The sequence below is a fragment of the Crocodylus siamensis genome, chromosome 3 (assembly GCF_052110815.1).
Source record: "Crocodylus siamensis isolate JL-2025a chromosome 3, ASM5211081v1, whole genome shotgun sequence".
NCBI classification, from domain to species: domain Eukaryota; kingdom Metazoa; phylum Chordata; order Crocodylia; family Crocodylidae; genus Crocodylus; species Crocodylus siamensis.
In genome coordinates, this window is record NC_143397.1 from 236,063,980 (window position 1) to 236,090,120 (window position 26,141).

General features: G+C 43.2%; 1 protein-coding gene across 1 annotated transcript in view; it reads right to left on the minus strand.

The window, feature by feature from the left end:
* The window catches only part of RAD21 (RAD21 cohesin complex component), a 31,742-nt gene extending 12,756 nt beyond the window's left edge, over positions 1 to 18,986 (minus strand). The window contains exons 1-5 of the mRNA XM_090040538.1: positions 18,826 to 18,986; positions 8,306 to 8,481; positions 5,388 to 5,517; positions 3,071 to 3,170; positions 1,307 to 1,413 (exon numbers count right to left, since the gene is read on the minus strand). Coding sequence (XP_089896664.1) covers positions 1,307 to 1,413; positions 3,071 to 3,170; positions 5,388 to 5,517; positions 8,306 to 8,449 — 481 coding nt within the window. The 5' untranslated portion in view covers positions 8,450 to 8,481; positions 18,826 to 18,986. The remainder of the gene's footprint in view (positions 1 to 1,306; positions 1,414 to 3,070; positions 3,171 to 5,387; positions 5,518 to 8,305; positions 8,482 to 18,825) is intronic.
* Between the last annotated feature and the right edge of the window lie 7,155 nt (positions 18,987 to 26,141).

Below are 26,141 nucleotides of genomic sequence, written 5' to 3' on the forward strand. Positions count from 1 at the left end.
GGTTCAGGCCCCGTAGCCTCTCCTACTAGGGCCTGCCCTGCTGCCCTCTAATCATGCGACTGGCCCTCCTCTGGACCCGCTTGATGCTATCCACATCCCTCCTGAAGTGCGACGCCCAGAACTGGACACAGTACTCCAACTGCGGCCTGACCAACGTCACATGGAGGGGGAGGATCACCTCCTTGGACCTGTTCGGGATGCATCTATGGATGCATGACAAAGTGCAGTTAGCTTTCCTGACCATGTCCCCCCATGTTCATCGTTTATCTTGGAATCAATAGGGATTCCAAGGTCCATCTCTGACTCTGTGCTGACGAGAAGGGAGTTCCCCAGCTTGTAAGTATGCTGCTGGTTCTGCCTCCCCAGGTGCAACACCTTGCACTTGTCAGTATGGAAACCCATCCTAATCTAATCTGTCCACCTCTGTAACCCATCAAGATCTAGTTGTAGCCTGTCCCTCTCTTCTAGCATGCTCACTTCTCCCCACATCTTAGTGTCATCTGTAAACTTGAACAAAGTGCTTTTCACACCCTTGTCCAAATCGCTGATGAAGATGTTGAACAGTGCAGGCCCAAGGACCGAGCCCCGAGGAACCCCACTGCCCACATCCCTCCAGGTGGAAAATGACCCATCCATCACCCCTCTCTGGGTGCAGCCCTCCAGCCAATTTGCAACCCATCTGACTGTGTAGGCGTTGACACCACAGCTGCCTAATTTTTTAATGAGGATGGGGTGAGAGACACTGTCAAAGGCCTTCCTAAAGTCCAGGAAGGCTACGTCCACTGAGACACCCACGTCCAAGGCTTTTGTGACCTGGTCACAGAAGGCGACCAGGTTGGTCTGACAGAACCTGCTTCTAATGAACCCATGTTGGTCGCTAATTAATATATTTTTAATACCAAGAAGTTATTAATACAATGAAAATATATAGAAAAAACACAGTTGCTAATAGTTTGGACAGTCATGCTTAAATAGCAGAGGAAATATAAGCAATATTAAATAATCATTAATCCTTCAAATGAATACCGCTACTACTATAAAAGACAGTTGCATCTTTTTTGGGTGTTAGGTAAGATTTTTATTTAAAAAAAACCTTCTCCAATAAAGTCAAGTGAAGGTTTAACATTCTCCCCTATAGGAATGTTTGACTAATATTTAGCTAGCAGTATTTCACATAAGTTCATTCTGTGATAACTGCAACTGTTCAGTTAGAAGCAGGGCTGCAACAATATTTGTAAAATCTAATTTTAGCACATGAGCTAGTGAAAACTTAGCGTCACACACTATTAAACAGAAAAGCATTTACCAAAGTCATTATCTTGAAGGATGCTGATATTTCCCACTTCTTCTCTCATTGTAATTTCTTCCACTCTACTCTGGTTCAAACTGAACTGCTGGGCCACATCAATATCGCTTAAATAAAACAGAAAATATAATTTCAAAGTTGTCTATTACAGATAAACTACAATTCTTTAAACCAGCAGACATATTCCTTTATGAGGTCTGTTTCTAGCAATATATGTCGTGCATTTGTACAAATGTATTCATTTAACATTTAAAAACAAAGATAGGCTCAGTATGACTGAGCCACATAGAACTTTAGGATTTTCCATGAGTGCTACCTTAAACTGTAATCAGTGTCCAGAGAAGAACAAACAAACAGTTGTCAGCATCATAAAAGGGATTTTCAATTTAGGTATTGCTGATTTATTCCTGATGTTAGCTTCAAAAAAAGATTTACGAGATTCAGCAATTTAATATATTCAGCAAGCTTTAGTATGCAGCTATGAACTTAAATATTTTTTAAATGGGATTAATTTTAAGTTAAAGCATGTCACGTTTAAACCAACTGTAAACTAAGAAAAATAGTGGCAAAGCAATTTACATTCTAAGACAGCAGTTGGCAACCCCTGGCATGTATGCCAGAGCATGGCACAAGGCCATTTTGCTGGGCACGCCACATCCAGCTTGGGCTCTGGGCAGCCACAACCAGCTACAGAGCCTGGGTTGCTCGCAGCAGGCAGCCAGGATGCTGCAAGCATCCTGGATTCCATGGCTGGCAGCAGCTGCTCAGAGGCCAGGCCAGCTGCAGCCAGGCAGCTTTAAACAAGTGTGCCAGGCTCTGTGGCAACAGTGGTTGCACACATGCTTCAGGGCACAGGGTGGGGAAGGGGCTGGGGCAGTGCAACCCCAGCCCCTCCCCCACCATACACCCAGAGAAGTGCGCATGCAACTGCCACCACAGAGCCTGGCCCAAGCTCTGGAGCCAGGCACAACTGTTTGCAGCCTCCTGGCTTCTTGACAGGTGTCCCAGGCTCCAGGCAGCTGCAGCATGTGGCGGGCAAGCTGTAAACAGATATGCCAGGCTCCAGAGCTCTGGCACCAGCTCCATGCCAGTAGCAACTGCAAGTGCACCTGCATGTGTGCACCTGCCACTGGCAAGAATGATTGGGCCCCTCACAGTCTGCCCTTGGCATACCAATTAAAGGTGTGGGTCAGGGTTGGGGTGTTTTTGGCACTCCAGCCAAAAATGTTGCTGACCCCTGTTCTAGCACTTCAAAGGACAGAATAATCTAGGCCAAAAAATACCCCAATGTAAATATTTTAAAAAGAGGTAACCACAATTTCCAATTGGATACTTAATTTGTCATCATGTCCATTATAAGAAAAAAGTTTTGATACTGAGTGATTAAGACTTGAAATTATTAGAAAGTGGCCATCAACCTAAAAACAGCATTAGTTTTGGGTGCCTTGACAGTTCCCAAAGTCGTTTCCTTCCTACAGAAGAAAGATTATGCTCAAAGATATTTACTTAACCTATACATCACATCTTCACCATATTTGCTTGCAAAATATTTTTTTCTTCTATCACAATTAAGCAGTAGTTTAGATTCAAGTAATCATAAAAATGCAACTGCTTGTCTACGCATTTGAATTCTAGCACATCCCAGGTTAGAATATTAGAATTTGAATCAATTGCCACATGAAATGCTTAGTCTTTAAGTCCTGATAGCCTTAAACAGGTTAATTATTAAATTCAAGCAAATAAATAAAGGGAAAGTAAGCTTACTCTAGATCAGGCAGTGGCTGGTCAAAATCATGAAATTCCTCAGGTAAGGTGATAGCATTGTACGCAGCCTCTCTATTTTCCTCAGGCAGATCAACAACACCTGAAAAGAATCCCACTCAGTAAGTTCCTGTATCTATACCAATGCTGAATTTTAGCAAACTTTATGCGTTGATCTCTGTACAACAATATTTCCACCATCCTCACTTTTCACCAGGCAGGAAGTCAACTCAACATTCAGTGCTTCTGAGCATGCTAACTAAGGTATAGAACTACAAGAGTATTAGGTGCCTTAAAAGGTCAAAATCTTTAAAACACCCTGGTCAGCTGCTGTATAACACCATAAGTACTAAAGCTGTGTGAAATAGCACTGGTCCAATTTGACTTGTTTTGACAGAACAGGGTTTTGTTTTGAGTTTCATTTAGTTTCAAAAGCACTGTTTCATTTCATTTTCTCGAAACTGTTTTGCTGTTTCAACACTGTTTCAATGTTTTGCCCTTAGATTATTATGGGGAAACAAAATGCTTGCCTGCACCCCCGGGAGGGCTGCCAGAGCTCTGTGCTGCAGATCTGCCTGCCAAATGAAAGCAGCCAGGTGCTGCTGCTACGTGGGACTGGCACCAGGGAGATCGGTGCTGCTGCCGGTCCCAGGTGATAGCACCCAGCTCCTCTCATCCAGCAGGCATATCAGGGGCTTGCCTGCACACCTGGGAGGGCTGCGGGAACTGTACCGGAGTCCTCCTGAGGGGTGTGGGCCCCTGATCTGCCTGCCAAGATGACAGACCAATGCTGGGCACAGCTCATACCCAGTGCCGGGAAGACTGCTGCTCCCACTGGCCCCAGGCAGCAGCACCCAGCTCTTGTCACCTGGCAGGCAGATCAGGGGCATGCAGCCTCAGGAGGACTCCAGCACAGCTCAGCTGACAAGAGTGGGATGCTACCAGCTGGGACCAGAGCAGATCAGCTCATGCAGGGACCCCCAGCTCCAATCCCAGGATGGGGGAAGGTCCCTACATGAGCTGATCTGCCCTGGGCCCCGCACCCTCCTTGAACCCAGCTCCAGTATGGGGCCAGGGCAGATCAGCTCGCGGGGGGACCTGCTGCCCGAATCCCTGTACCAGCACTGGCTCGAGGAGGGTGGGGGACCCAGGACAGATCTCATGGGGGGACCCTCCCCCACCCCAGGATTCGGGTGGTGGGTCCCTGCACAGGTTGATATGCCCTGGCCCCACTGGCCCTAAGCAGCAGCACCTGGCTTCCGTCAGCCAGCAGGCAGATTGGGGGCCCGCCAGCACTGACACAGCCCCTGCAGCCCCTCCTGGGGGAGTCCTCCTGGGGGTATGCATGCCCCTGATTTGCCTGCCAAGTGACAGGTGCTGCCAGTTGGGACCGGTACTGAAGCCAGTAAGCCTGGCTTTGAAACTCTAAATATTTTGAAACTTTCCAAACTTTGAGTTACCTTGTTTTGTTTCAAAGTTGTTTCAAAGGCTTTAGTTTCGTTTCAATTCCGCTGTTTTGAGCTTGAAATGCATCAAGTGGGAGCGGCACAGAAGGGATAGGTGCTAGGCCCATCAATGCCAACATTCCCCCCAAGATGCTTCTTTCTCCAACCTAGTGCATGTGACATGTTTTTCTGCAGCCTCCAGCCTACTGCTGCCTTAGCCCTCCCTTCTCTCTTGGCACTAAATTCATTGTTGGTAACAGTCAGCGATGATAGCAACCAGTCATGGGAGTAGAGGGCAGCTGGAGTAGGAAGTTACAAGACAGGACTGGGCTATCAGCAGGTGGCTTGGACACTGCAAAATTTTGTTACTGGAGTGGCAAGAAAAGCAACAGCTGTTGGTTTGGAAGTGACAGGCCCAATGCATCTTTCAGACACAGTCCAACAGCTGATCTTGTGCCAGCCCACTAGTTCCAATTCCCTGCGATGTTTCTCCCAATAAGCACAGTTTTTACACCAAAGAGAGGCATCAACTATGCAATATCATTACATATCCATATCACCTGGTGTGTTGCCTGTATTGACAACAGCAAAAGCCATAGGCAATAATTTTTGACTGATGGAATGCAGGCAAGGAAGAAGCATTTTAGCAAGTTTTGGCTCAGCACAACTCATAGCCACCCAAATGCAAGACGGCATTTAAGGAGAACTGTGCATTTCCCCACAACAACAGGGGAACCTAAAGCCACACTAAAAAGAACCAAGCATTTCTCATGGTGCTCTTATCAGAATGACACAGGATGGCATACCTGCTTATTAAAAGCACTATTTATAGTAACATAACCTTTGGAGGGGAACATTTAGGTAAAGCCAAGTACCTGGACGAAAAGCCATCTTGATCTTAATGAAGGCTTCATTACAGTCTGCAAGAAGATATTTAGCTTTTCTGTGGTAAATTCTAACAACTCCCAATAAAAGATGTCCCGAAGTTCGAAGTGCCATTTTCACCTGAAAATATACTACAATCAGCAAGTAAGAACAGATGTATCCAATTTACAAACATTAATTTTACTAGGCAAAAAAAACCTCATTGAAAGTCAGCCATACTAGAGTCTTCTATGATAGATACTAAGCACATTTAAGATCATTGTAGGGTAACTTGCAAGGCACAGTATAGGGAGATGTGCATTATTTCCAAAATAGCTGATATGAAGTGTTCTGCACTTTCAAAAGGAATCTCACAATTTCTAAAAATAGTTACAGAGAGTCCTGACAGACTGGTAAAGTGTACTAGCCCCCTCCCCCAAAAGCAGCAGCATATTAGTTCGACCAAGCTCCGTAGCATCAGCATAGCTCAGGTGTTTCAGCAGGGTCCTTTTATCTAATAATGGATTGAATCAGCCTTAGAAAATGTGCCAAAAAAGAAGCACCTGATCTATACAGACATTGAGTGAGCTGGGTCCAATTAACGTGATGCCGCTTCTGGGCATGTGCTGGGCTCAGTGCATGGGCATGCAGAGTCTGAAGTAAAGTGCCAGGGCAGTGAGGGGAAGAGAGGTTACATTTGTAAGTAGGCAAATATTTTTATTATCTACCTAATATAGCATGCACTCTTCAAAATGCTTTAAAAAAGTAATCAGCTTGCATTCCACTTGAGGTTTATAATATATGGCAAAATTATCTGGTATTAACCAGAACTGGAGCTAATGTTAACAGGTGTTAACAGGATTGGAGCAAATGTTTTTTCTTTAATTTTAGTTCATTTACTGAAGGCTTAATTTGAAATGTCCCGATCATTTTCAAGTAAGTTAGCAAATAGTACACAGTCAAATGCAGCTGTAATGAAGGAAAGGTTCACAGAATTAAAGATATGATGTGGAACAATATTAGACTAAAACAGGGGTGTCCAATTTGGATTGTGGACCTATGTCATTCAGCTTGTGAGGCTGGAAATATGGTGGTGGGATGAGTAGTAGCAGCCTCGATTGAAAACAGAAACAAAAATCTCCCAGAGCGGCACCACTCATCCTGCAGCTCATATTCTGACCCTGTGGAGAGTCCTATGGTCTGTGGAACCAGAAATCTGAAAGTAGGTAGTGGCAGCTGCCCTGGGCTCTAGGAGCTCTGGTAGCCCTGCAAGCGACATAGCTCCACGCTCTGAATCCAGCCCACAGGGCTGACATCCACGAACTAAAATAAAAGTTATTTGGATTTTAAGCAAATAAGCCTTTCACTAAATGTATATGACTCGACACCAAAAAATGACCGACTGTCAGAAAAGCTAAGAGCAATAAATCAGGACAAATAATTCAAGGACTGGATTCTACAAATGTCTTGTATATACAAGTACACTCCTGTCTTAAACACTCTCCCAGTGCTACTTCTACACCTAGTCAGGCACCTTATACAGTACGGGGAAAGCATGGATTTTATAATACCAGGAAAAACTCTCTCTCCAAGTATCTTTTAGGCTGAAGGCAGCTTGTTTACTAAAGGATAAGTGGAACTATCCCCAATTCATCCCAAGATGAATATTTAAAAACATCCTAATTAAAAAAAAAAAAAAAAATTACCGAAACTTAGGTTTTTATTATGCATAATAATAAAAGCTATTCTAAAATCTGCAGAAGTCTTACAAGAATCTTACTAAAAAAAAAAGATTCTTCAAAGCTTACAGCAAACCTTATCAGCACCAAGGTACAAGAAACACAAGACTCTAGTGACCCCATAACTGCTTCCTTTGAATTGGTTGTTTCCTGACATTTTTAGGAACTCTTGCAAGCAAAGAATCAGTCAGTTCTGTAAAGTACCATGCAAATATGCAGTGCCATTATATCTATTATCTGTTTGTAGTCATAGCTTTTATAAGGCTCATATTAGCTGCAACAAAACAGTCAAGAACATCTATCCCAGCTGAAGACAGCATTATAGCTATTAGAATACTAAGCAGAGAAGCTTCAGGGCCTTTTTAAAAAACCATTTTTCCTGTAAGGCATTCAAGTGTCTGTACAGTGACATGTTTTTATATTTGTACATGTTCTGACATGATGGAGACAAGATAAATGCACAAGGGCTGAAAGGCTTTCCCTCTAATATGTAGGTATTCAGCAAGAAGAAAACATTCTATTCTCTCTCAAGAGTTGACATACTTTGTCATTTGGCATGTTTTACACTTACTCTGCTAGCTGTACTTTAATATTAGGCAAAGCATCCCAGGCCACAAAAAAGCAAGGCTCCCATATAACAATGTAGGACTTACTTTGAGGGAAGATAACGTTACTTACTTGCTATTAATAATAATACATTGCTACTACATATATTCATCAACCCTTTTTAATATGAGAAGGAATCTACTTTGTAGTTGCCTTACAAAGCAGAGGCAAGTATTTTTCAGGTACAATCCGTTTCAATAGTTTTCAATGAGGACAGTGAGGAATGGTCAAGCATTAGCATGTAGCTGCGTTTTCCCTTTTGCTCTTCCACTTAACACATTTCAGCTCCATAAGCAGTATATTAAGATAATTCACAGATGTTAAACCCTGCTTTGGTTAAAGTATATTAAAGCTAGCCATACCTTGAAGAACTCTTAACAAAACAGTGACAAGCCCAAGCCTCTCTTTAGAGCAGAATGATTCATATATTATTTCATACTTAAAACAACGTGTCTTTCCATTTCCAACATCTTAAAAGAATTGCACAGGTTAAGCAACCAGAATATTAACTTGATTTTCAGTCATGCTTGGTCTTTGTTTCCAAAGAACCAGCAACATCATCAATAGCATTGTAAAACAGTTACCTTAGGTGAAATGATACTCTCCACACTGCTTTCTAGATTACACTCAAATACATGAGCTTTAGTTAGTTTTTTATCCCAATGGGCCGCTAGCCAGATTTTAGCCAGCGGCCCACGCTTGCTCAGTACAAAATGGGCGTAGAACATTGTCCCAGCTGCCTACAAGACAAGGTATGAACCTGTAAAGAAAGAAAAACTGTGATAAGTGGCAATATTTGATAGCAGAAGTTGGTCTCAACTCTACATGACCCTTTTCTTTTCCACAAACCAGAGAAAGTAAAATACTTCTGTACAAGCAGAACAGAAAATATTTAAGAGGATTCTTCTTTGCATCTCTTATGTCTACAAGAATTGTTTCTATGATTTTTGAGTGTTGCTATTTTTCACTGCAGGTTGCCAAAGAGCCCTATCCTTGAAGAACTTGGATTTCCATCTGCTTCCATTGCTTATCCTGGCAACATCTTTGACCACAAATGGTGCTCTCTCTTAATACACCCATGTCTGTAATTTTACCAAAGATCTATTTACTAACACCATTGAACTCTACTGCTGTAGAAATCCTCATTCAATCTTCCACTTTTTTTTCCACTTCAGCTACCTTAGCCTTGTAGCAGCTCTTATGGTCTACCTCTTCATACTCTGACACAAACTACTGTTGACCCAGCTTTTCATAGATGGAAAGCAGGACCATAGCCACATTTCAGAATCCATGTAATGACTTATTTAAGGACAGAACTAGAACTCTCCATACATCTAACACATATGTGCATGCGCGTGCCTGTGCATGTGCAAGTAAACCATCGGGGGAGGGGGGGGAGAAGGCATATTCAATTCTCATCCTTTAAATCAAGGACAAAGGTTCTCAGACTGTGGTCCACGAGCTTCATTCAGGTGGTCAGCAGGAGGGTTGCGGAACAAATGAAGAATATCTGAACTTGTAAGGTAAGACTACCGTTATTAAAATATGATTGCTGTGCTTTGATTTGTAGAACAAAAAAAGTTTAAGTGGCCTGCCAAGACTCTCAGCAATTTTCAAGTGGTCCACAAAAAAAATTTATTTTTTTTTTTTGAGAACCACTGGTCTAGGATAATACAGGTTTCCCTTGCTTTATATGGGTTCAGTATGTGCAAATTTGCTCTTATGCCATGACCCTTTTATATCAAAAAATTGTTATATGCAAGGTAAACCCACTCTTATGAGATCAGTGGGGTGGAAGCCTGAAGTCAGCTGTTTTGTGCAGTGCACTGTGGGAGTGGCACTCACCAAAACAGTCTCCTATGTGGATCTGTGCTCCTTGCTCATCTGCGACATGTGTTTCTATAGTTGCCACCCCCATTATGGTAACATTCATCACCACGCTGTGCTTGTGTGTACTGTTTGCTGTTGATGAGTACCAAAACTCGTAAAAGTGGTAGAAATGGGTCTGGGGATCAGTGCAGCCGAGGTCTTGCAAGGTATCCCTATTTGTTACGTTGCAAAGCGGGTTCCCTTTAAGCAAATTTGAGTTATGCACCAATTTTCCAGGAACACGTGAGAAGCACAAAGCAAGGGAAACCTGTACTGGTTTCTTTTTATTCAGGAACAGCTTTCCTACTGCTAATGCAAAAACCTAGTCCTAACAACTGGGAACAGAAGTGGAAATATAGTATCTGGTCCTCCACATAAACAGTTTATTAGGTACATTTGTGACTGCAGTCAAACCACAAGCTTAAGGAAGACCCTTATGCACCCAATTAAGTGAGCGCCTTGAAAAGGCAGAAAACAAACAAACAAACAAAGACAAAAAAACATGCACATCCCCTCTAGCTATACCTATTACCAGACAACAGGAAGAGCCAAAGCAGAATAGGTTACCATCTTCAAGACTCTCTTTCTCCACCTCACTTTATCAGCAAAGACCCAGCTTTTGCCTCTACTACTCCTATCCAAAGCACTTTCCCCAGCAGGCATGGCCAAGTGATATTAGAACCAGGGCAGTTTAATTCAATACCTCCTGAATGAGGTCAACCAAAAGAGCATCAGGTTCCAGTAACTGACAATGATGTCCCATTGGCAAGTTTCTGAAATGTGGTAGAATGTAAGATGCAGACTAGCTGTGATCCTAGACCAAACTTCAACGTCAGTGGCTTTGCAAAACTTGAACATGTACTACCTTTCATTATGTATTTACTCAAGAACCATGATCTCTCAGTTTGACCATTAGTGTAGTTAAGCTTATGCTAATCTGAATATGTTTTGTTACTTACTGTATTATGGTAGTACTCAAGAACACTAGTCCAGGGTTAAGATTAAGGGCTTCACAAACAATCAAAAATAGTTCCTGTCCTAGAATTTACTATCAGAAAAACAGGCGCAGATGGATGCAAAGAAGCAACATCTCAGCTCAAAAACCGCCTATCCATAATCAGACACCAGGGGAAACAAAGATCCTAAGAAGATAATAAGGTAGCTTTGTGAATGCTTAAGGAACTCTTTCAAGAGTGAAGGAGCAGCATAGGATATAAAACATACGGAATTTGTTTGAACATTCAACAAGTGGAAAATGTAATCTAGTATTATTAATTGATTGGAGGCTGGAGTCAGCTCCTAGATACTGACTAAACAAAGAATGATAGAAAAGGATATGGCCTTAAGGGAAAAAAAAGCAACAAGCAGCAAGTTAGATGCGATGAAAGGAGAACCAATGGAAAGATGCAAAAAGGTAAGCTAAAAAAGCAGCCTTTGAAGTGGCATTCTAATGGATTCAAGCAAAACAAAGCTAATTACCAAGAATGAAAAGAATGTTGCAGTACTCAAAAGTAGTATAAGAATGATGTTGTAGCTGTAATGGTTTAGAAATTATGAGGGAGACATGGATTTTTACAGGTGATATCTTTTATTGGATCAACTGTGTAGCTGGGATAAAGTTAGACAAGCTTTCAAATGCAAGACCCGATGAAGTGTCTTGCATTCAAAACTTTATTTACAGTTTGTCCAGTAAGAGATATCACCCTAAGAAATTCCTGTCTCTCAGAAATCAAGAGGCAAGATGAAAGTCTTGAGTTTAAGCTGTGTCAATGGACAGGAAAAGCTGCATCTTACAAATGCTATGTAGAAAGCATAACATGGATAGGAGGACCTAGAGAAGCCTATGTTGAAAATTATACCAAGATGAGGATCCTGCATAACTGTGATGCTTTCCATAGGGATTAAGTAAGGAGAAAGTGGTTAATAGTGGGAAGGATGGAGTAACAAGCATGTTGAGCCTGAACAGAAGCGTAAACATCTGCAAGGGCAGTCTGACATCTCTAAGGACACTTTTGCATGTGCTCCAATGTGTTCCAATTAGAATATGTTGGAGCAATTTGATTAAATTGAGCTTGCTGGTGCATCTTATGCATTTAGTGTCCCCACACTTCAAATGCTAATGGGGGAGCTTTAACTAAAGCGCATTAAATGGGCCTTAGTTAAATTGCTCCTGCCTGAAATGCAGGACACTTAATACACTGCAGGCTTTTTAATTAGAGCAGCTCATGAGAACCACTCTAATTAAAATGTTCCCCTGCCCCCCAAGCATGTGTATAGGTGCCCCAAGATTCTAGTTTGGACAGACACAATGGACCTAGAGGACATCCAAGTCTTTAATACGGAAGTGGTATTTACAATCTATTTGAAAATAAAAGTAGCTACAAAGAAAATTGCAGAGGACAAAGGACAGGGCCCTGGAAAGTTGAGACCTGGATATGGAAGAGCCTCTTAAAAGTACAGCAAAGGAGTTATTTTATCAAAAAGGCAACCAGGTCATCAACTGAAGGAGCAAAAAGTAAATCATTCATCAGCTATGGATTTTGGTGAAAGGGCTTTCAGGATTTAAAAAAATTGTTTGCTTGGTATTTAACCCAATGGTGCCCATAACTCTTAAAAATGCAGAAAAATCAGAGTGACCAAATAACAAAGCCTCCAGTATTACTCTTTCACAACCTTCTAAATTTAGTTGCCAGAAACTGTACTGTTATTCCTGCAACTTGGCATAATTATTCAGTTTGACACTTTCACAATGAGTTCAAATATACACCTTGAGATTCATGAAGAAACATTTCAGACTTCAGAAACATAAGCTTGAAAATATGCTGAAAGGCCCCCATGTAAGCATGAAAATCATTACATAGACCAATATGAAACAGATACAAATATCATCACTTTTTGGGTTAAGCGCATGTGCTAGCATAGTTATGCTACCCATACTATCTTTTGAAGATATTACTGTATTCTTCCTAAAAGCTTTTAGAAGGAGATTTACAAAAGGAAGTAGGGTTCTTAAGGAACTCAGTTGCCAAAGAGGTAACAGCCTGCCAATGGAAGTTTTCACTCTGCGCCCCCTCCCCCACTTCCAAGGAGTATAAACATTTGGGTGTAACACACCTTCCCTAGTGCAGTTAAATAATATGGAGGAAGGGAATTTGTATCTTACCTATATCCACACCTCAATTTATTAAATAATAATGGAAGTTGGGAGGCTCTTGCATTTTTTGTGAGGATGATCCAGGAACCAGAAATTACAAGTGGTTGCTGTGCATTGATATTTCTCAATGCAGGGTTATGGATAAAGCCTAAAATTCAGTAGCAGTATCAGTGAAGAGATTAGGTTACAAGTTCAGTGTTCTGAAAAGCTTCAAAAAATAAAAATGAAGTAGCAGTAATTGGCTTGTGGCAGAGGTTAGCCCTTTCTCTCCACACACTAACGAAGTACTGCCAAAAGTTATACACAGGTAGAAAACACTAGTGACACTACCAGACTACAAATAATTTAAGAGATGTAAACGTTAAGAACTTGGATTAAATAAAAAAGAATTAAAGCTGAACATAATTTGTAGTGTTTACTTTCTGCATCTCTGTCTGCTTGATCCAATACACAAGTCAACATCTTTTAAATATTCTCATGTGCTTTTCTCACTACAGCAGCACCCAAATTATGTCAACTACATGAAAACACTGACTTAAACATTCTCTTCTGTAGCTGTTATCACTTTTTAACTCTTTGGGCTGGAGCTCTCATTAGGGTCTTGGGGATGGGCACCAGTGTTTCAAGATTCCTTGTAGCATGTCCCAATAGTCACTGACATCCATCTCTGTGTGTCCACTCTTAAATGCTTTTCTCTTCAGAGAATTCATTTACTTGTTTTTCTTTTTCCTTTAGTTTTATTTTGGATAACTTCTCACCAAAGGGAATGGAACAGAGATTTTTTTGGCACAGTCCAAGACTGGGTTGACTGCTGAAGGTGGAGAAAAGTCTGGAGAGGCAGGTTGCTCCTTAACTGTACTTAGTGTACAGTGAATCACTCTTGCAGCCAACAGTATTGAGCATTACAATGGAAGCTGAGTGGAGACCCGATTACTTTCAAGAAAGCATCTAGAATTATTATACCCATTGAAGCAACAGCTCATTTGTTGTATGTGGGAACAAGTAAATCAGAACTGAGAATTCTACTGTTATGTTATGGGGTCCAACAGCATTGTGGGGCAAAACCACCCTCTCTACTGCAAATTATGGTAGGTTCAAATTTGGCATTGCCATGCTGTACATTTTGAAAAAAAGGGACATCAAGTTAATTTAAGCAAGTTAAAATTAGTTCTAAATGTTACAGTTGTTACCAAGTCCCCTATTTTTGTGGTCTGACAGCTACCTATTCTTATTTTCATTTAGGTAGCATTTTCTACACTGCTGTGGAAAAAACAAATGGGAAATGCCTATATACACAGTGCAGTCAAAAAGCAAACTAAAATGGGGTGGGGAAGAAAGAGAGCGAGACTACTAGTATGGCAACTCCTGATTAGACCCCTGGTACATCTGGTCCAGCTACCCTCTCTCAGAGAGCTGGAACCAAAGGCTTTTAAGCAAAGAACAAGAAACTGTACTATGAAAGGATTATCTCAATTCCAAACAAGTGAAGATTTAAACCACCATACATAGCTTCTTAGTTGGTAGGGTTGGAAGGGACCTGAGCAGATCATCAAGTCCAACCCCCTGCCATGGGCAGGAATGAATGTTGAGGTCGAATGACCCCAACAAGGTGTCTATCTAGCCTCCTTTTAAACCCCGCCAGGGTAGGAGCCAGCACCACTTCCCTTGGAAGTTGGCTCCAGATCCTAGCTGCCCTGACTGTGAAGTACTGCTTCCTGAAGCAGTGCTTCATACAAGATGTTCTGTACGGTCTAACATTTGTTAAACATCATCTATTACTTCTGGTCATGCTTGTTACCTGCATTCCATCATACTTTGAATACTAGTAACATTTCAGCCTCAGTAGCTTCAAGCAGTAGCATTTTTAAGTTTAATCTGCCATTATAAGAACAACAGTATTTAGCTTTATCAGTTTTGAATTTGCTACCTGTTAATGCCTTTGGATATTCCTTGTTCTTTTTAAGACTGAGAACAGAAGTTCCTGATGACCTTCACTATGCATTAGATTATACATTTTTAAAAATCACACTCTTATTTGTCCCTTGAAGTTAACAACTCCTACCTTTCCGGTCCTCCAGTTATTCCATATTATATGTTTCACATATTCTATGTTTCACTCGCTGCCCCTTGATTCTGCGTTACTCTTTTTGTGATACTAAAAAGTGCTGCATGATATTCTAGATGAAAGCATAACTACTAATTCATAAAAAAGAACTTTTGCATTACCCTCTCTATCCTGCTACTTGTTAACCCTAATGTCTTGCTTGCCTTTTTAAGCCATGGTACAATTCAGCACAATTACCATGGCTACAATGAGAAATAAGGGCATTTCCTGAATTTATATAATTAAATTTAGAACACTGAAAAGCATAGGGCTAGTTATTCTTCCCACACCCCCATCACTCCTGTCTGTATTAATTGGGTTTTAACAATACTGATTCATCCAGCTAACCTGATTAGGTACCTCAAGTTCCTCACAATCATCTCTATACTTAAGTAACTTAAGTAAACATCATCGACAAATTCTGGTAGTGCAAGACTGATGCTGGAGCTGTGATGGTGACCTGAAGAACGCCTTGCATCTGAAATGCCACAAGAACAGCTTGCTTTCCCCAACCTCAAACCCCAGGCTTTCAAAAACAGTTGTGTGCAGATTCAGGTGTTCACCTATAAAAAGCTTACTGGAGAATCAAAAGCTTGGCTGTATGCAGACAAGACAAATGTTTTTTGAGATGAGCATGATCTAACATGACAGATTTCCACTGAAATTAAGTATCGTTATCTGATGCGACTGCATCTGCCAGTACCTTTCAAGTTTTTAGTTTTACACAGGACTGGCAAAGACCAAGTCACAAAGTTCATCCCTTGCTACTGCAAGTAGTAATGTCCTATAATCACTTTCATAAAATGATCAAGCTTCAATTCCAAACTGCTTTTTCTTCCCCTGTCCAGCCACCATTATTAGGTTGTTCCAGAAATTCACTGTTCTGATGGTTAGAAAGTTTCTTGCAATTTCCAGCCCAAATTAATTCCTGCACAGTACTTACCCATTTGTTCTTGGGCCAACACTGTCCTTTTACCTTAAATAGCTTGTATTCCTCTCTAGTTACTCCAATGCATTTATAACAACCAATGATATCCTCTCTGGGCATGTCCAGACAAGAGCACATGTGCGTTTCCTGGGGGATAAATAGCCCATGTGCACTGCTCTGCTTTTTTTTTTTTTTATACTGTTTTTTTAAAATGCTGGGATTTCCCGGTATCCAAGTTTGGGCCCACACTAAGAACTTTTTCACATGCACTGCATGCATTTTGCAGAGCTTCAAGAACTTTTTAGGTGCCACAAAGCACACACATGCACTCATCTGGATATGCCCTGTATTCATTCTGCCACTGGTTGCTCTCAACCTCTTTAGATTCAAGGCAACCTTAAGGCACCCTTGTGAAAATGTCAGATCTTAATTTTCACTCAATTTTTGAGTGCAGAAAAATAAAAGAACTACTCAGAAAGGCACAACAGGTCAGAATGTTTTTAACACTACAGATTCTTCTTTGAAACCTCCAAGTTTATCTTGTGGATCACATTTACATGCCTAACAGTGCTAACATCACACAGGATCCCCTCTCAGCTGCCTGGAAAGTATCACAGGACAGCTCAGGATGTCTCTAGGCATCCTAATTTCAGTTGCCTCTTAAAAGATAAGCTTTTCTTTCCTTTGATCATCCTGCTCTGCACCCACTCCATTCCATGTCTTATAAATATGGGTAACCAGAATTGTACACAGTATCTCAGATGACATCTCAACTTTGTACAGTGGCATCGATATTTCTCTCTCATGAAACTCTCTCACATTTGGTACATTCTTGGTTTGCATTTGCTTTTTTCAGTGCTGCATCATACAGACAGCTCAGCCATTCTGTGATCTATGCTAATTTATCTGGTGAACTACCCTAGCTTTCTTCTTAAACTTTACCTTATAGCACCCTTTTTATGAACTTGGAAACCAGAAATAACCTTGCACTTTGTATTATGACATTTCTTTCCGTTTCTACTCGGCCTGTTCTGAAGGCAATCCAATTCTTTCTACATAATATCCCAATCTAAGTTTGTACTGACAATGTTATCAACTTGTTAGCTCAACAAAATTTCATCAACATGCTCCTATTGTGTGTGTCAAGATCATTAATGAAAACCTTAAGCTAGAACAATCCCAAGCCTAATCTTCAAGGAACAGTAACCATCCTCAAGTCCAATACTTCTTTCAAGGAAGCTCCTCATGCCCTCCCCATTAGTCAGGTTCATACTCCCCTTACCATTTTTATCAATCCTCATCTTTCACAGTTTAACTACTAACATACCATGTGGCACTACACCACATGCTTTCACTAAATCTGAACTGATAAGATATATTGCTTTTCCACTGTTTAAGCAATCTTTATCTTATCAAAAAGATAGAGTAGTCTAGCCTAATCTCTCCTTGGACAATAAGATAAAATGTGGCATGGGTCTACCAATTATCTTCATTTCTGTAGGTATTCTTTACTTCAGAATCTCCTGAAACCTTGCATACTGTTGGGATCAGACTAACAAACTAGTATTCCCCACATCACATTCTTCCTTGTTGCTTTTATATAGCCCCCACATTCATTATTCTTCTGCCACCAGATAGCACCCCAGACTTAAAATTTAAATAAATGTATTAAAAAAATACTGCTACTGGATTTGCCAATTCAAATGGCAGTTCTTTTGGAATTGGAGGATGGAGACCATCTATGCACTACCTTCTACAAGTTTTACTTCTACCTTGGCTACAACAGCTTCAGGTCCTATACCCAAATACCCATTTGACATTCTGCATTGGAATTGACACTCAATATTGTCTTTGTTGAAAACTACAGGAAAATTCAGTTTTAGTGTCATACATTCATTACTATTAATCTCTACACTAAATCCTTTTTGAACCAAAAGCTAACTAACAAGCCAAACTATTGGAGATCCACTCACTTGCACAACATGTTGTGCTAATATATTACAGCCCGTCTACAGATGCTTCCTCAGCCTGACAAAGGGTTTGTCCCCCAAAGCTTGCTAAGAAGTTTTTCCATCTAGTTAAGTTAGTCCAAAAAACGATAGCAGATTTACCTCAAGAACCTTGTCTGCTCATGCTCTCAGACCAACATGGTTACAACCAACGCCCGTTTATATTACTTGAAACCTTTGTATGTTATTAAATAGCTAAAGATATTTCTACATTTTACTCCTCACTTAGCAGCACAATTCTCTTATTCCTGTGGGGATCCAAAAAGCACATCGTACAATCTGCATTCCTCACATTAAGCCTTACTAAAAAGTAAAAAACAAAAAAGGGCAGAAATATTAGTTAAATTACCAGATTATTTACAGAAACCCTTTGCCTTACAACTCCAGGGTTTCCAGGGAGAGATTTCAAGCTAAGCAGCAAGCAATAACCATGATGGCAAAACCTCATTTCTGTGACAATTGAGAACTGGGTGCAGGGCCTCCCCCCTTTAAGGCACTTCCTTGGCAGCTTTTAAACACCAATTTCAATTTTTCTTTGCAGGCCATCCAGACGGTCAACATCCTGCTTATGTTACAACTCACTGCTTAAGTTACGGCACACGTAGAGCCCTTTAAAACATTTCACAGCATGACCATAAGCCCCCCCATCCGCGAGCGTGCGAGGAGCCTCCCCGATGATGGCTACTCTGCACCCGCCAACCGAGCACAGGCAGACATAAGAAGCTGCCAAAACCTTGCATTTCCCCTCCTTCCCCCCCACAAAAAAAATCCAAGCTAGGTTCACGGGGTGGGGGGCCGTGTCCCTCCCAATCCCACTCTGCTTCCCCCCTGCAGTGTAGACAGGCCCCTGCTGGCCGCAGCCCGGCCCGCTTCCAGCCGCAGGTTTCAGGGAGCTGAAAGCGGGCGGGCTCAGACCCGGCGGAGAGGCAAAGCGCCCCTTCTCCTGGCCGGCCGGCGTCCCCCGCCGCGCCCGGGCCTAGGCCTAGGCCTAGGCCTCCGTGCCCCGCCCCGCCCCAGCCCCGGCGGCGCCAGCCCCTTACCCGGGATCCCGCTGGGCGGCGGCGGGGGAGGCAGAGGCGGCAGCGGCGGCGGCGGGGGCGGGGGAGGCCGAGCTGGATAACGGCTCCGCTCCTCCCCGAGCCAAGCCACTCGCTCACTCAAACAAACAAGATGGCGGCCACAGCCCTTCCTGCCGCCCAAACCCGCCGTTCAAATCGGCAGGATGTTTACTGTTAAAATGCCCCCTCCCCGCCGCGGCCGCGGCCCAACTGCCCATGCGCAAAAGACGCTCGTCCAATGGGAAGAGAAGCGTTGAAAAAAAAAGGAGGGGAAACTGCGCATGCGTAAGACTCCTACCCGCTGAGCGCTGGCAAGGAAAAGAACGGGGTTTAAAACAAGGCGGACTAGCCTATGAATGACAGCGAGGCTGGGGAGGGGCGGGGCTACCAAGGCTAGGCAGAGGGGACTGCGCATGTGTAGGTCCTCAGCCGGGCGGCGTGGTTAAAATGGCCCCATGGGGGTGGTGCTCCGCGTGGGTGGAGATAGGGCAGTTGCCATGGAGGTGTGCGGCGAGATGTGCTGGCGACCCTCAGACTTAGAGGGACGTTTGCGCAATGTTGCCAGAGTCGCTTTCTTGCCCCCGGGGCGGCGTTGGGCTTAAAGTGCGGGAGTAGTGCCCTTGCCACCAGACTTGCCTACCTTCCAGGATTGTGCTGCACACTCCAGGTGTAAAAAAGAAGTAAAAAACTAAGAAAAAATTACCAGGGGACTCCAGACATCAGTGATAGGATTTATTCATTCAAATAAATATTAAATGTTGAATATTCCCCAGAGTCACCCAGGAGATCAATGATAGGGCATTCATTCAAATAAATATTAAATGTTGAACCTGATGTATACAGTAGTCCAGTGGGTTTTTTAAATGTGGTAGTAATAGTAGTAATGTGCATTCGTCTTCCTAATGTTGAGTCATTAATGTCATTGTGTGATGTGACCAAACCTCTGGAAATAGAGTTGAACAATTGGCAGCCCTGCTTGCCACACCTGTGTGCTGTGCGGGGAAAGCTGAGGGTCAGGGAGGGAGCGCCCAGCTCCACCTGTCTCCCGGCAGCAGAGTTTGGGAGAGTCTCCATGCACCCCCTGCCAAAAGCATCACCAACACTGCCATCAGCAGCTCATCACTCCCTCCTTTGCTGCTGACACCGTCAGCAGCGTCTGCAGGTGGTCAGTGATCCCTGGTAGGCGCCCACCACTCCCCCCCACCGCTGACACTGCCGTGGCTGCCTGCAGCCGCTCCCCGGTCACAGCCACCATGCTGTCACCATGGACACAGTTGCTCATGGGCAGTTGCCATGCACCCCCAGCCTCCGGGGGCATGTGGCATTCATGTCCGTGACTCCCACTGCCCCTGCCCTGCCTGGGGTGTGGAGCAGGTCTGCTGCCTGGCAGCATGGGTTACCCTCTCACTGTCAGGTTCACTGGGGAGATTCACTGGGACAGGCGCATCTCCCGTAACACCGACATGCTTGAGCCCCCCTGAAGTTAGGGCTGTAGTGGAGCTGCACCAGCTTGGAGCTCAGCTGAAGGTAGCTGCTGTCTGGGCTGAGCCTACAGCAAGCACGCAGCTCTGCACTGCCTGCTCCCATTGGCACTTGTACTCGCCGGCTTGAGGCGAATTGGTCATGGCCATGCTATGCTGCAAAGTGCAGTGGTGTCGGTGGTGACTGGTGAGGGCCTTGCCCCCCTGCTCGGGGTCAGACCGATGGCAATATTTGGGGTCAAGAAGGACTTGAACCTCATGGTCAATTTGGTATGGGGCAGGGAGAAGGTTGCCTTCTTCTAGAGCAGTGGTTCTCAAGCTTTTTTTTCCACAGACCACTTGAAAATTGCTGAGGGTCTCAGCAGACCACTTAAACTTCATTTTGTTCTACAAATCAAAGCAAACAACTCATATTTTAATATCAGTAGTCTTACCTTTTGAATGCGCTGGATATGCCTGTTTTTTTGAGCTACGTTCTGTAATGTTTGTCAGCTTTAGCCTTAGGTCATCTTTCTGCAGACCACCTGAATGGAGCTCATGGACCAGTGGTGGTCCACAGACCACAGTTTGAGAACCCCTGCTCTAGGGTATAGCCTCTGTGGCAGGATGCCACCTCTGTCTCTGCCCAAAAACTCTGCTATGTGACAATTTGGTTAACATGGTCCCTGCAGAGGGCAGACTCCCATGGGCTCCTTAGGTAACCCTGAGTTGTAACCTGAACTGGATACATTCCTGAGGGAAAGGGAAAACCTGCTCCCTCTGCCTACGTGACTGGCATCACATACCTGGGTGAGGGGCTTACACTCCCTATTGTTCTTATGCCAACTTGACTGGGAGGGGGCTACCTGGCAACCAGCGATGCATTTCAAATTGGCTGGCTGGCACCAACAGGTGCTGGTCTCCTTTGGATCAGGCAAATGAGGTATTAAGGCCTATGTAAGTTAAGGACTGCCCAAGGGGAGGTGCAGTAGCCATGATGAAAACTCAGAGGGATAAAAGCTGGACCATCTGAAACTTGATCTCTCTCTTGAAACTCATGATCAATGAACTGCCTGCCTCCAGAGGGAATCTCCACCTGCCCCTGGATGATACTTGTGAGTAAGCTACCTGGGATGTAACTAGATATATAGCTTTCAGTAACTCAGATGCGTGATCAAAGGCTACCCAGCCACCCTGTTTGCTCTATGGGATTTCTCTGATATTGCTCAACCCTGTACCCTATTCCAAACCTACTCCTTGTAACTAATAAAGTTCTCCTTTGTACCTAGTGTGGGAGACTTTCTAGGAGTGGGTCTAGATTATGTCTTGGGGTCCCCTTCGTTCAGCTGATTAAGGGAGACCACTATTTGCTTCAGACTGAGGGAAGCACCCCAAGTTCTTGAAGTGGGTCCAGTACCCTCAAGGGATACAAAGCCTATGTTTCCCAGGGGGCACAGAGCCAGGATCAGTTCAGACCCTGGGTGGTGGCAGCATTACCCCCAGGCTAGCAGGTGTGCTCCAGGAAGGGGGTCGGCCAGACATGAGGTGCACCCAGGGAGGCACTCAGAGCCTGGAAGGTGGTTGGGTGCAGTGAGGTGGGTGGCTCAGCGCAGAAGCACCCCCTACTGGCCTGCCACAGCCTGTACTAGGGATCTCTTCAGTGTATATTTACAACATTTCAGAGAAGCAGGACGTTGGCAACCGGCATTCCCCTGCTTTACCTGTGGCAAGTTAGGGTGTTAGGTCTGTGTTGTGTTGTGGTTGACGGTAGGCTTATGTAGAGTTTACCTTATAGTTCTTATGGGATGTTTAGGTATGATCAAGCCTCAGGCAGGGGGTTGGATTAGATGACCCCCAGCGGTCCCTTTCAGCCCTGAGTCTCTGATTCTTTTACTCTTTTTTGGCTCAAGTCTCCCTCCAAAACTTACGAATACAGCATCCTCACCGCCCCCCCACCCCGCTGGCCTTTCGAAAATTCCAGTATTTATTACAGTACTCGGAGCCAGATGCAGGCATGAATGAACCATGTGGCTGCCCAGGACCCACACAGAAAGGGGGCCTGAAAATTCAAATTTTAATCATTATTATTATCATTATCTCTGGCGAAGTGGGGATGATACTAAAAGTTCACCCAGGACCACCAAGAGTCTAGGTATGGTGTTGACAGTACATACTTTCTTCAGAGGGATCAGACAGGAAGGAGTCTGACCCTGGTTTTATCTGCTTTTCTTCTCGCTCTTGGAGCCTAATCCCGCCCTTACTTGCTTATTTCCTCACACTTGACTTATGTCCTCACACTTCCTGCATCACCCTTCACAGGATCTCCTGGCACCCTGGTTAGGAATCGCTGTTCAAGGGGAAATAGACCACTAGGGAAGTTGTGGACTCTCATCACTGGCGGTGTTCAAGAAAATATTGGACAATCACTGATCCAGGATGATCAAGATGTAGCTAATAGCTATGCCTATGTTCTACTATGGGTAATTTGTACTTCTGTGCTTTGCTAGTTGCTGTTGGCTGCCAACCAGCCAATTTGAAATGCATCACTGGTTGGCAAGTAGACTGGCAGCACATGTTGGCTTCCAGGAGGCGCTACTTTACTGTCAGGGCAGCTATGATCTGGAACCAACTTCCAAGAGACGTGGTGCTGGCTCCTACTCTGGGGGTCTTTAAGAGGAGGCTGGATGAACACCTTGCTGGGGTCGTTTGACCCCAGTACTCTTTCCTGCCATGGCAGAGGGTTGGACTAGATGATCTGCTCAGGTCCCTTCCAACCCTACAAACTATGAAACATGGGGCGGGGAAGGAACCCCACTTCCCTCCTCCACCCCTGCTGCTACATATTGAGGCAGGGGTTCCAAGTCTGCCTCAGAGGCATTGGGCGTTGACCGCAGCCAAGGCTTCCGACTGGGGTGTGTCCGCGCTCCTGCTGAGACTTAGAGGTTCCTGGCTAGAGGATCTTGCCCCTCCATTCAGGGTCAGACTGATCGCCACATTTGGGGTCAGGTGGGAATTTGTTGACGGTAGTTTTAAATCGGTTACATTACAGTCAATTAGATATAACATCTATAATCTAAGTGGTTAGATTATGGATTGTATAGAATCATTTGGAAAGGGATGATCCTGCCTCAGGCAGGGGGATGAACTAGATGGCCTGTGGAGGTCCCTTGTTACGATTTCTATGAAATAAAAGAATTCTGTTATTAGCTGACAAGCCAAGAATTCAATCCCCTTTCTTCAGGATTATTTAGCTATGAATGCAATAAACTAATTTCATTTGCCTGAAATAGCATTTCTCTAGCAGAAATAAAATATCCCCGTTTTACAGCTGCTTTCTTAAGGCAGTTGAATTATCTGGCCTTCCTTCCAGAGCTCACAGTTTGTTCTTATTCTCTGGAACACTACAGGTATTTCTGCCTTTCCTCAGGGAAACTGAAAACACTCTTGGGTTTGGCACCTACATATCCTGTGCTTTTAGTCTGCATGAAGTAATTTGGTTTTAAAACGACATAGGTTGGGAAGTTTGGAAATCGAATGTCCACAGCAACCAGCAGTGATATCACAAAGAGAGGGTTATGATTCCAGATGGAAAATAAACAGCAGCAGCAGATGACAAGTAAACAAAGAATCTTTTTCCATGTTAAATGCCCTTAATATTTTTAAAGAGGAAAGAAAAGAAATACCAAAAAGAGGAAAGTATCTTTCTCTCTGACTCTGAAATAGCTTTTTTTTTCTGTGAGGCAGCAGCAAGACTTTGAAACCATGACTACACAAAAGTCAAATATACTGGTTCAAGCATAAAAGAAAATGCAGTAACTTGTCTCTGGCCTAAAGAGACCTTAAAAATAAATGCGGTATGAAAACTTCCTTAGACAACGTTTTACATTTCTTTAATAGATCAGCAGTCTATAAACAAGCTGGAGAACTGAAACGCCAAGAAACTGTGCTCACCCTTAAGAGTTCCAAGAGTAATTTAGCAAATCTATCATATTGGAGGGCAGTCTATCTTAGGAGATGATAACATAGACATATGTAAACTATGCAGTCTTAGGCTTCTGATTCCTTTTCCTCAGACTCGGTTTTTAGTTGTTAGCATTCATTTTCCTTAATAGTGTCTCATTAGAATCTTTATTCAAAACAAACATCGATTCTCCTTATGCCCCACATGGAGCTTTGCTGAGTCTAGTAATGTTGCCAGGATGCCTTCTGTCAGAAAATGTCTGCTGTAACACCACATCTCCGTTTTTGGGTGTTTTTTTCCTAATATGGCCCAAGCACCAGGAGGGGAATCATCCAGGTTAGAACCCGCAGAACCAGAAATGCCTGATTTTTGTCTACACTGGGAATACTTTATTGATGCAGGCAGTCCAAAGACACAATTGGTTCCTGAAAACCCTATCTTTAGTCAAAATGTTGTAACTCAGAACCAAAAGCAATACTATAAATGAGGTATTGGTTCTTGAACCAAGGCCCAGTACCCTATTTTCATAAAAAAATACCCAGAATTTTGTACTCAATTAATTATAGATGAGTAATATAACTACATAATATATTTATATTGTAAGTAGCACTCATTGTTTTGGAAGGACTTCTTTAAAGTGACTTTCCTGGACTTTTTGAAGGGCTCTTGGCTGGGGTCTTCTAAGGAATCTTGACTGCAGGTTTTTCTGGTGTCTTGTCTGCTTTCTTAAATAAAGTATCCAAGGAAGTTTCTCCAGAGAATTGGGTGACGCAGCGAACCTGTTCACTGTTGTGGTGTGGCATCGGATCAAGCATCGTACGTCGAAACTGACATCAGGGTGTCAATTTATAAACACTGTAAACACCATTTGTTGTAACTCAGTGTTGTAAGTCAAGGGCTGCCTGTACAGAAAGACGCTCACTGTAGTGTGGATGCAGTGATATCAGCAAAGCAACACTTCAAGCCAATATAGCTTGAACTCTACTTACCTGTCGCAAGTCAAACTACCAGTGAAAATACAGGTTTCAGTTTGTTTTTGCTATAACAGCATCTACACAAGGGGTTTCTGCCAGCAGAGCAGTGTCAGTTAGGGATCCTGCCTTTCAGACCTCCAACAGCTATGCCAGCAGAAATCTGTAGAGTAGACCTGGCTAGGCCACATCTATGTTAGAAAATTTGATGGCAAATGTTTATCAGAATTCATATACAGCACCTAAACAGTGTTGTAGGTATGCTGTCACTTTGTGTCCTTACAGTGCACAAAGTTTAGTGTGGACACCTGCCAACTTACATTGACATTTTATGGACTATACCAGGCTTGAGTTCCAGCAAAACTGCCACCACATACTCGGAGATGGATCTAGTGATAGTGCAGTGGCATGGTTGCACCCCACGTTTGGCTGTGGACTACATGCATAATTGATGCTTTGCCCAGAGTCCCTGCTTTCAAGCAGCTCTGGAGCCTTCTGCTCTTCACTCATCTTCTCTCCTCCCTTTTCTCCCCTTCCTTCATATAACAAATTATTAAAAGCTTTCATATATTCTGAATATTGTCCACCTCTCAGTCTTACACATAAATCTAAAATAATTATACTCCTTGCCTTACTTCATTTGGGTACACTTGTGCTAAGTTCTGGCAACAGCGGTTCTTATAAAAGAAATCTTACAAATCAGGTCCAGGTTGCTTGAAATGAACTTGTCCTTAACCTTTATTGGTCAGTTGAAATCATGAGGCCATTAAGGAAATGCTTTCCTGATGTTTCTACATAGCCAGTTTGACATTTTTTTTCAGGTTTTTAATGTCTGGTTATTCTATGTTTATTAATAGCTTTTAGTTATGAAGGATGTGGGCACACCTTGCTGAATGCAAATAGGAA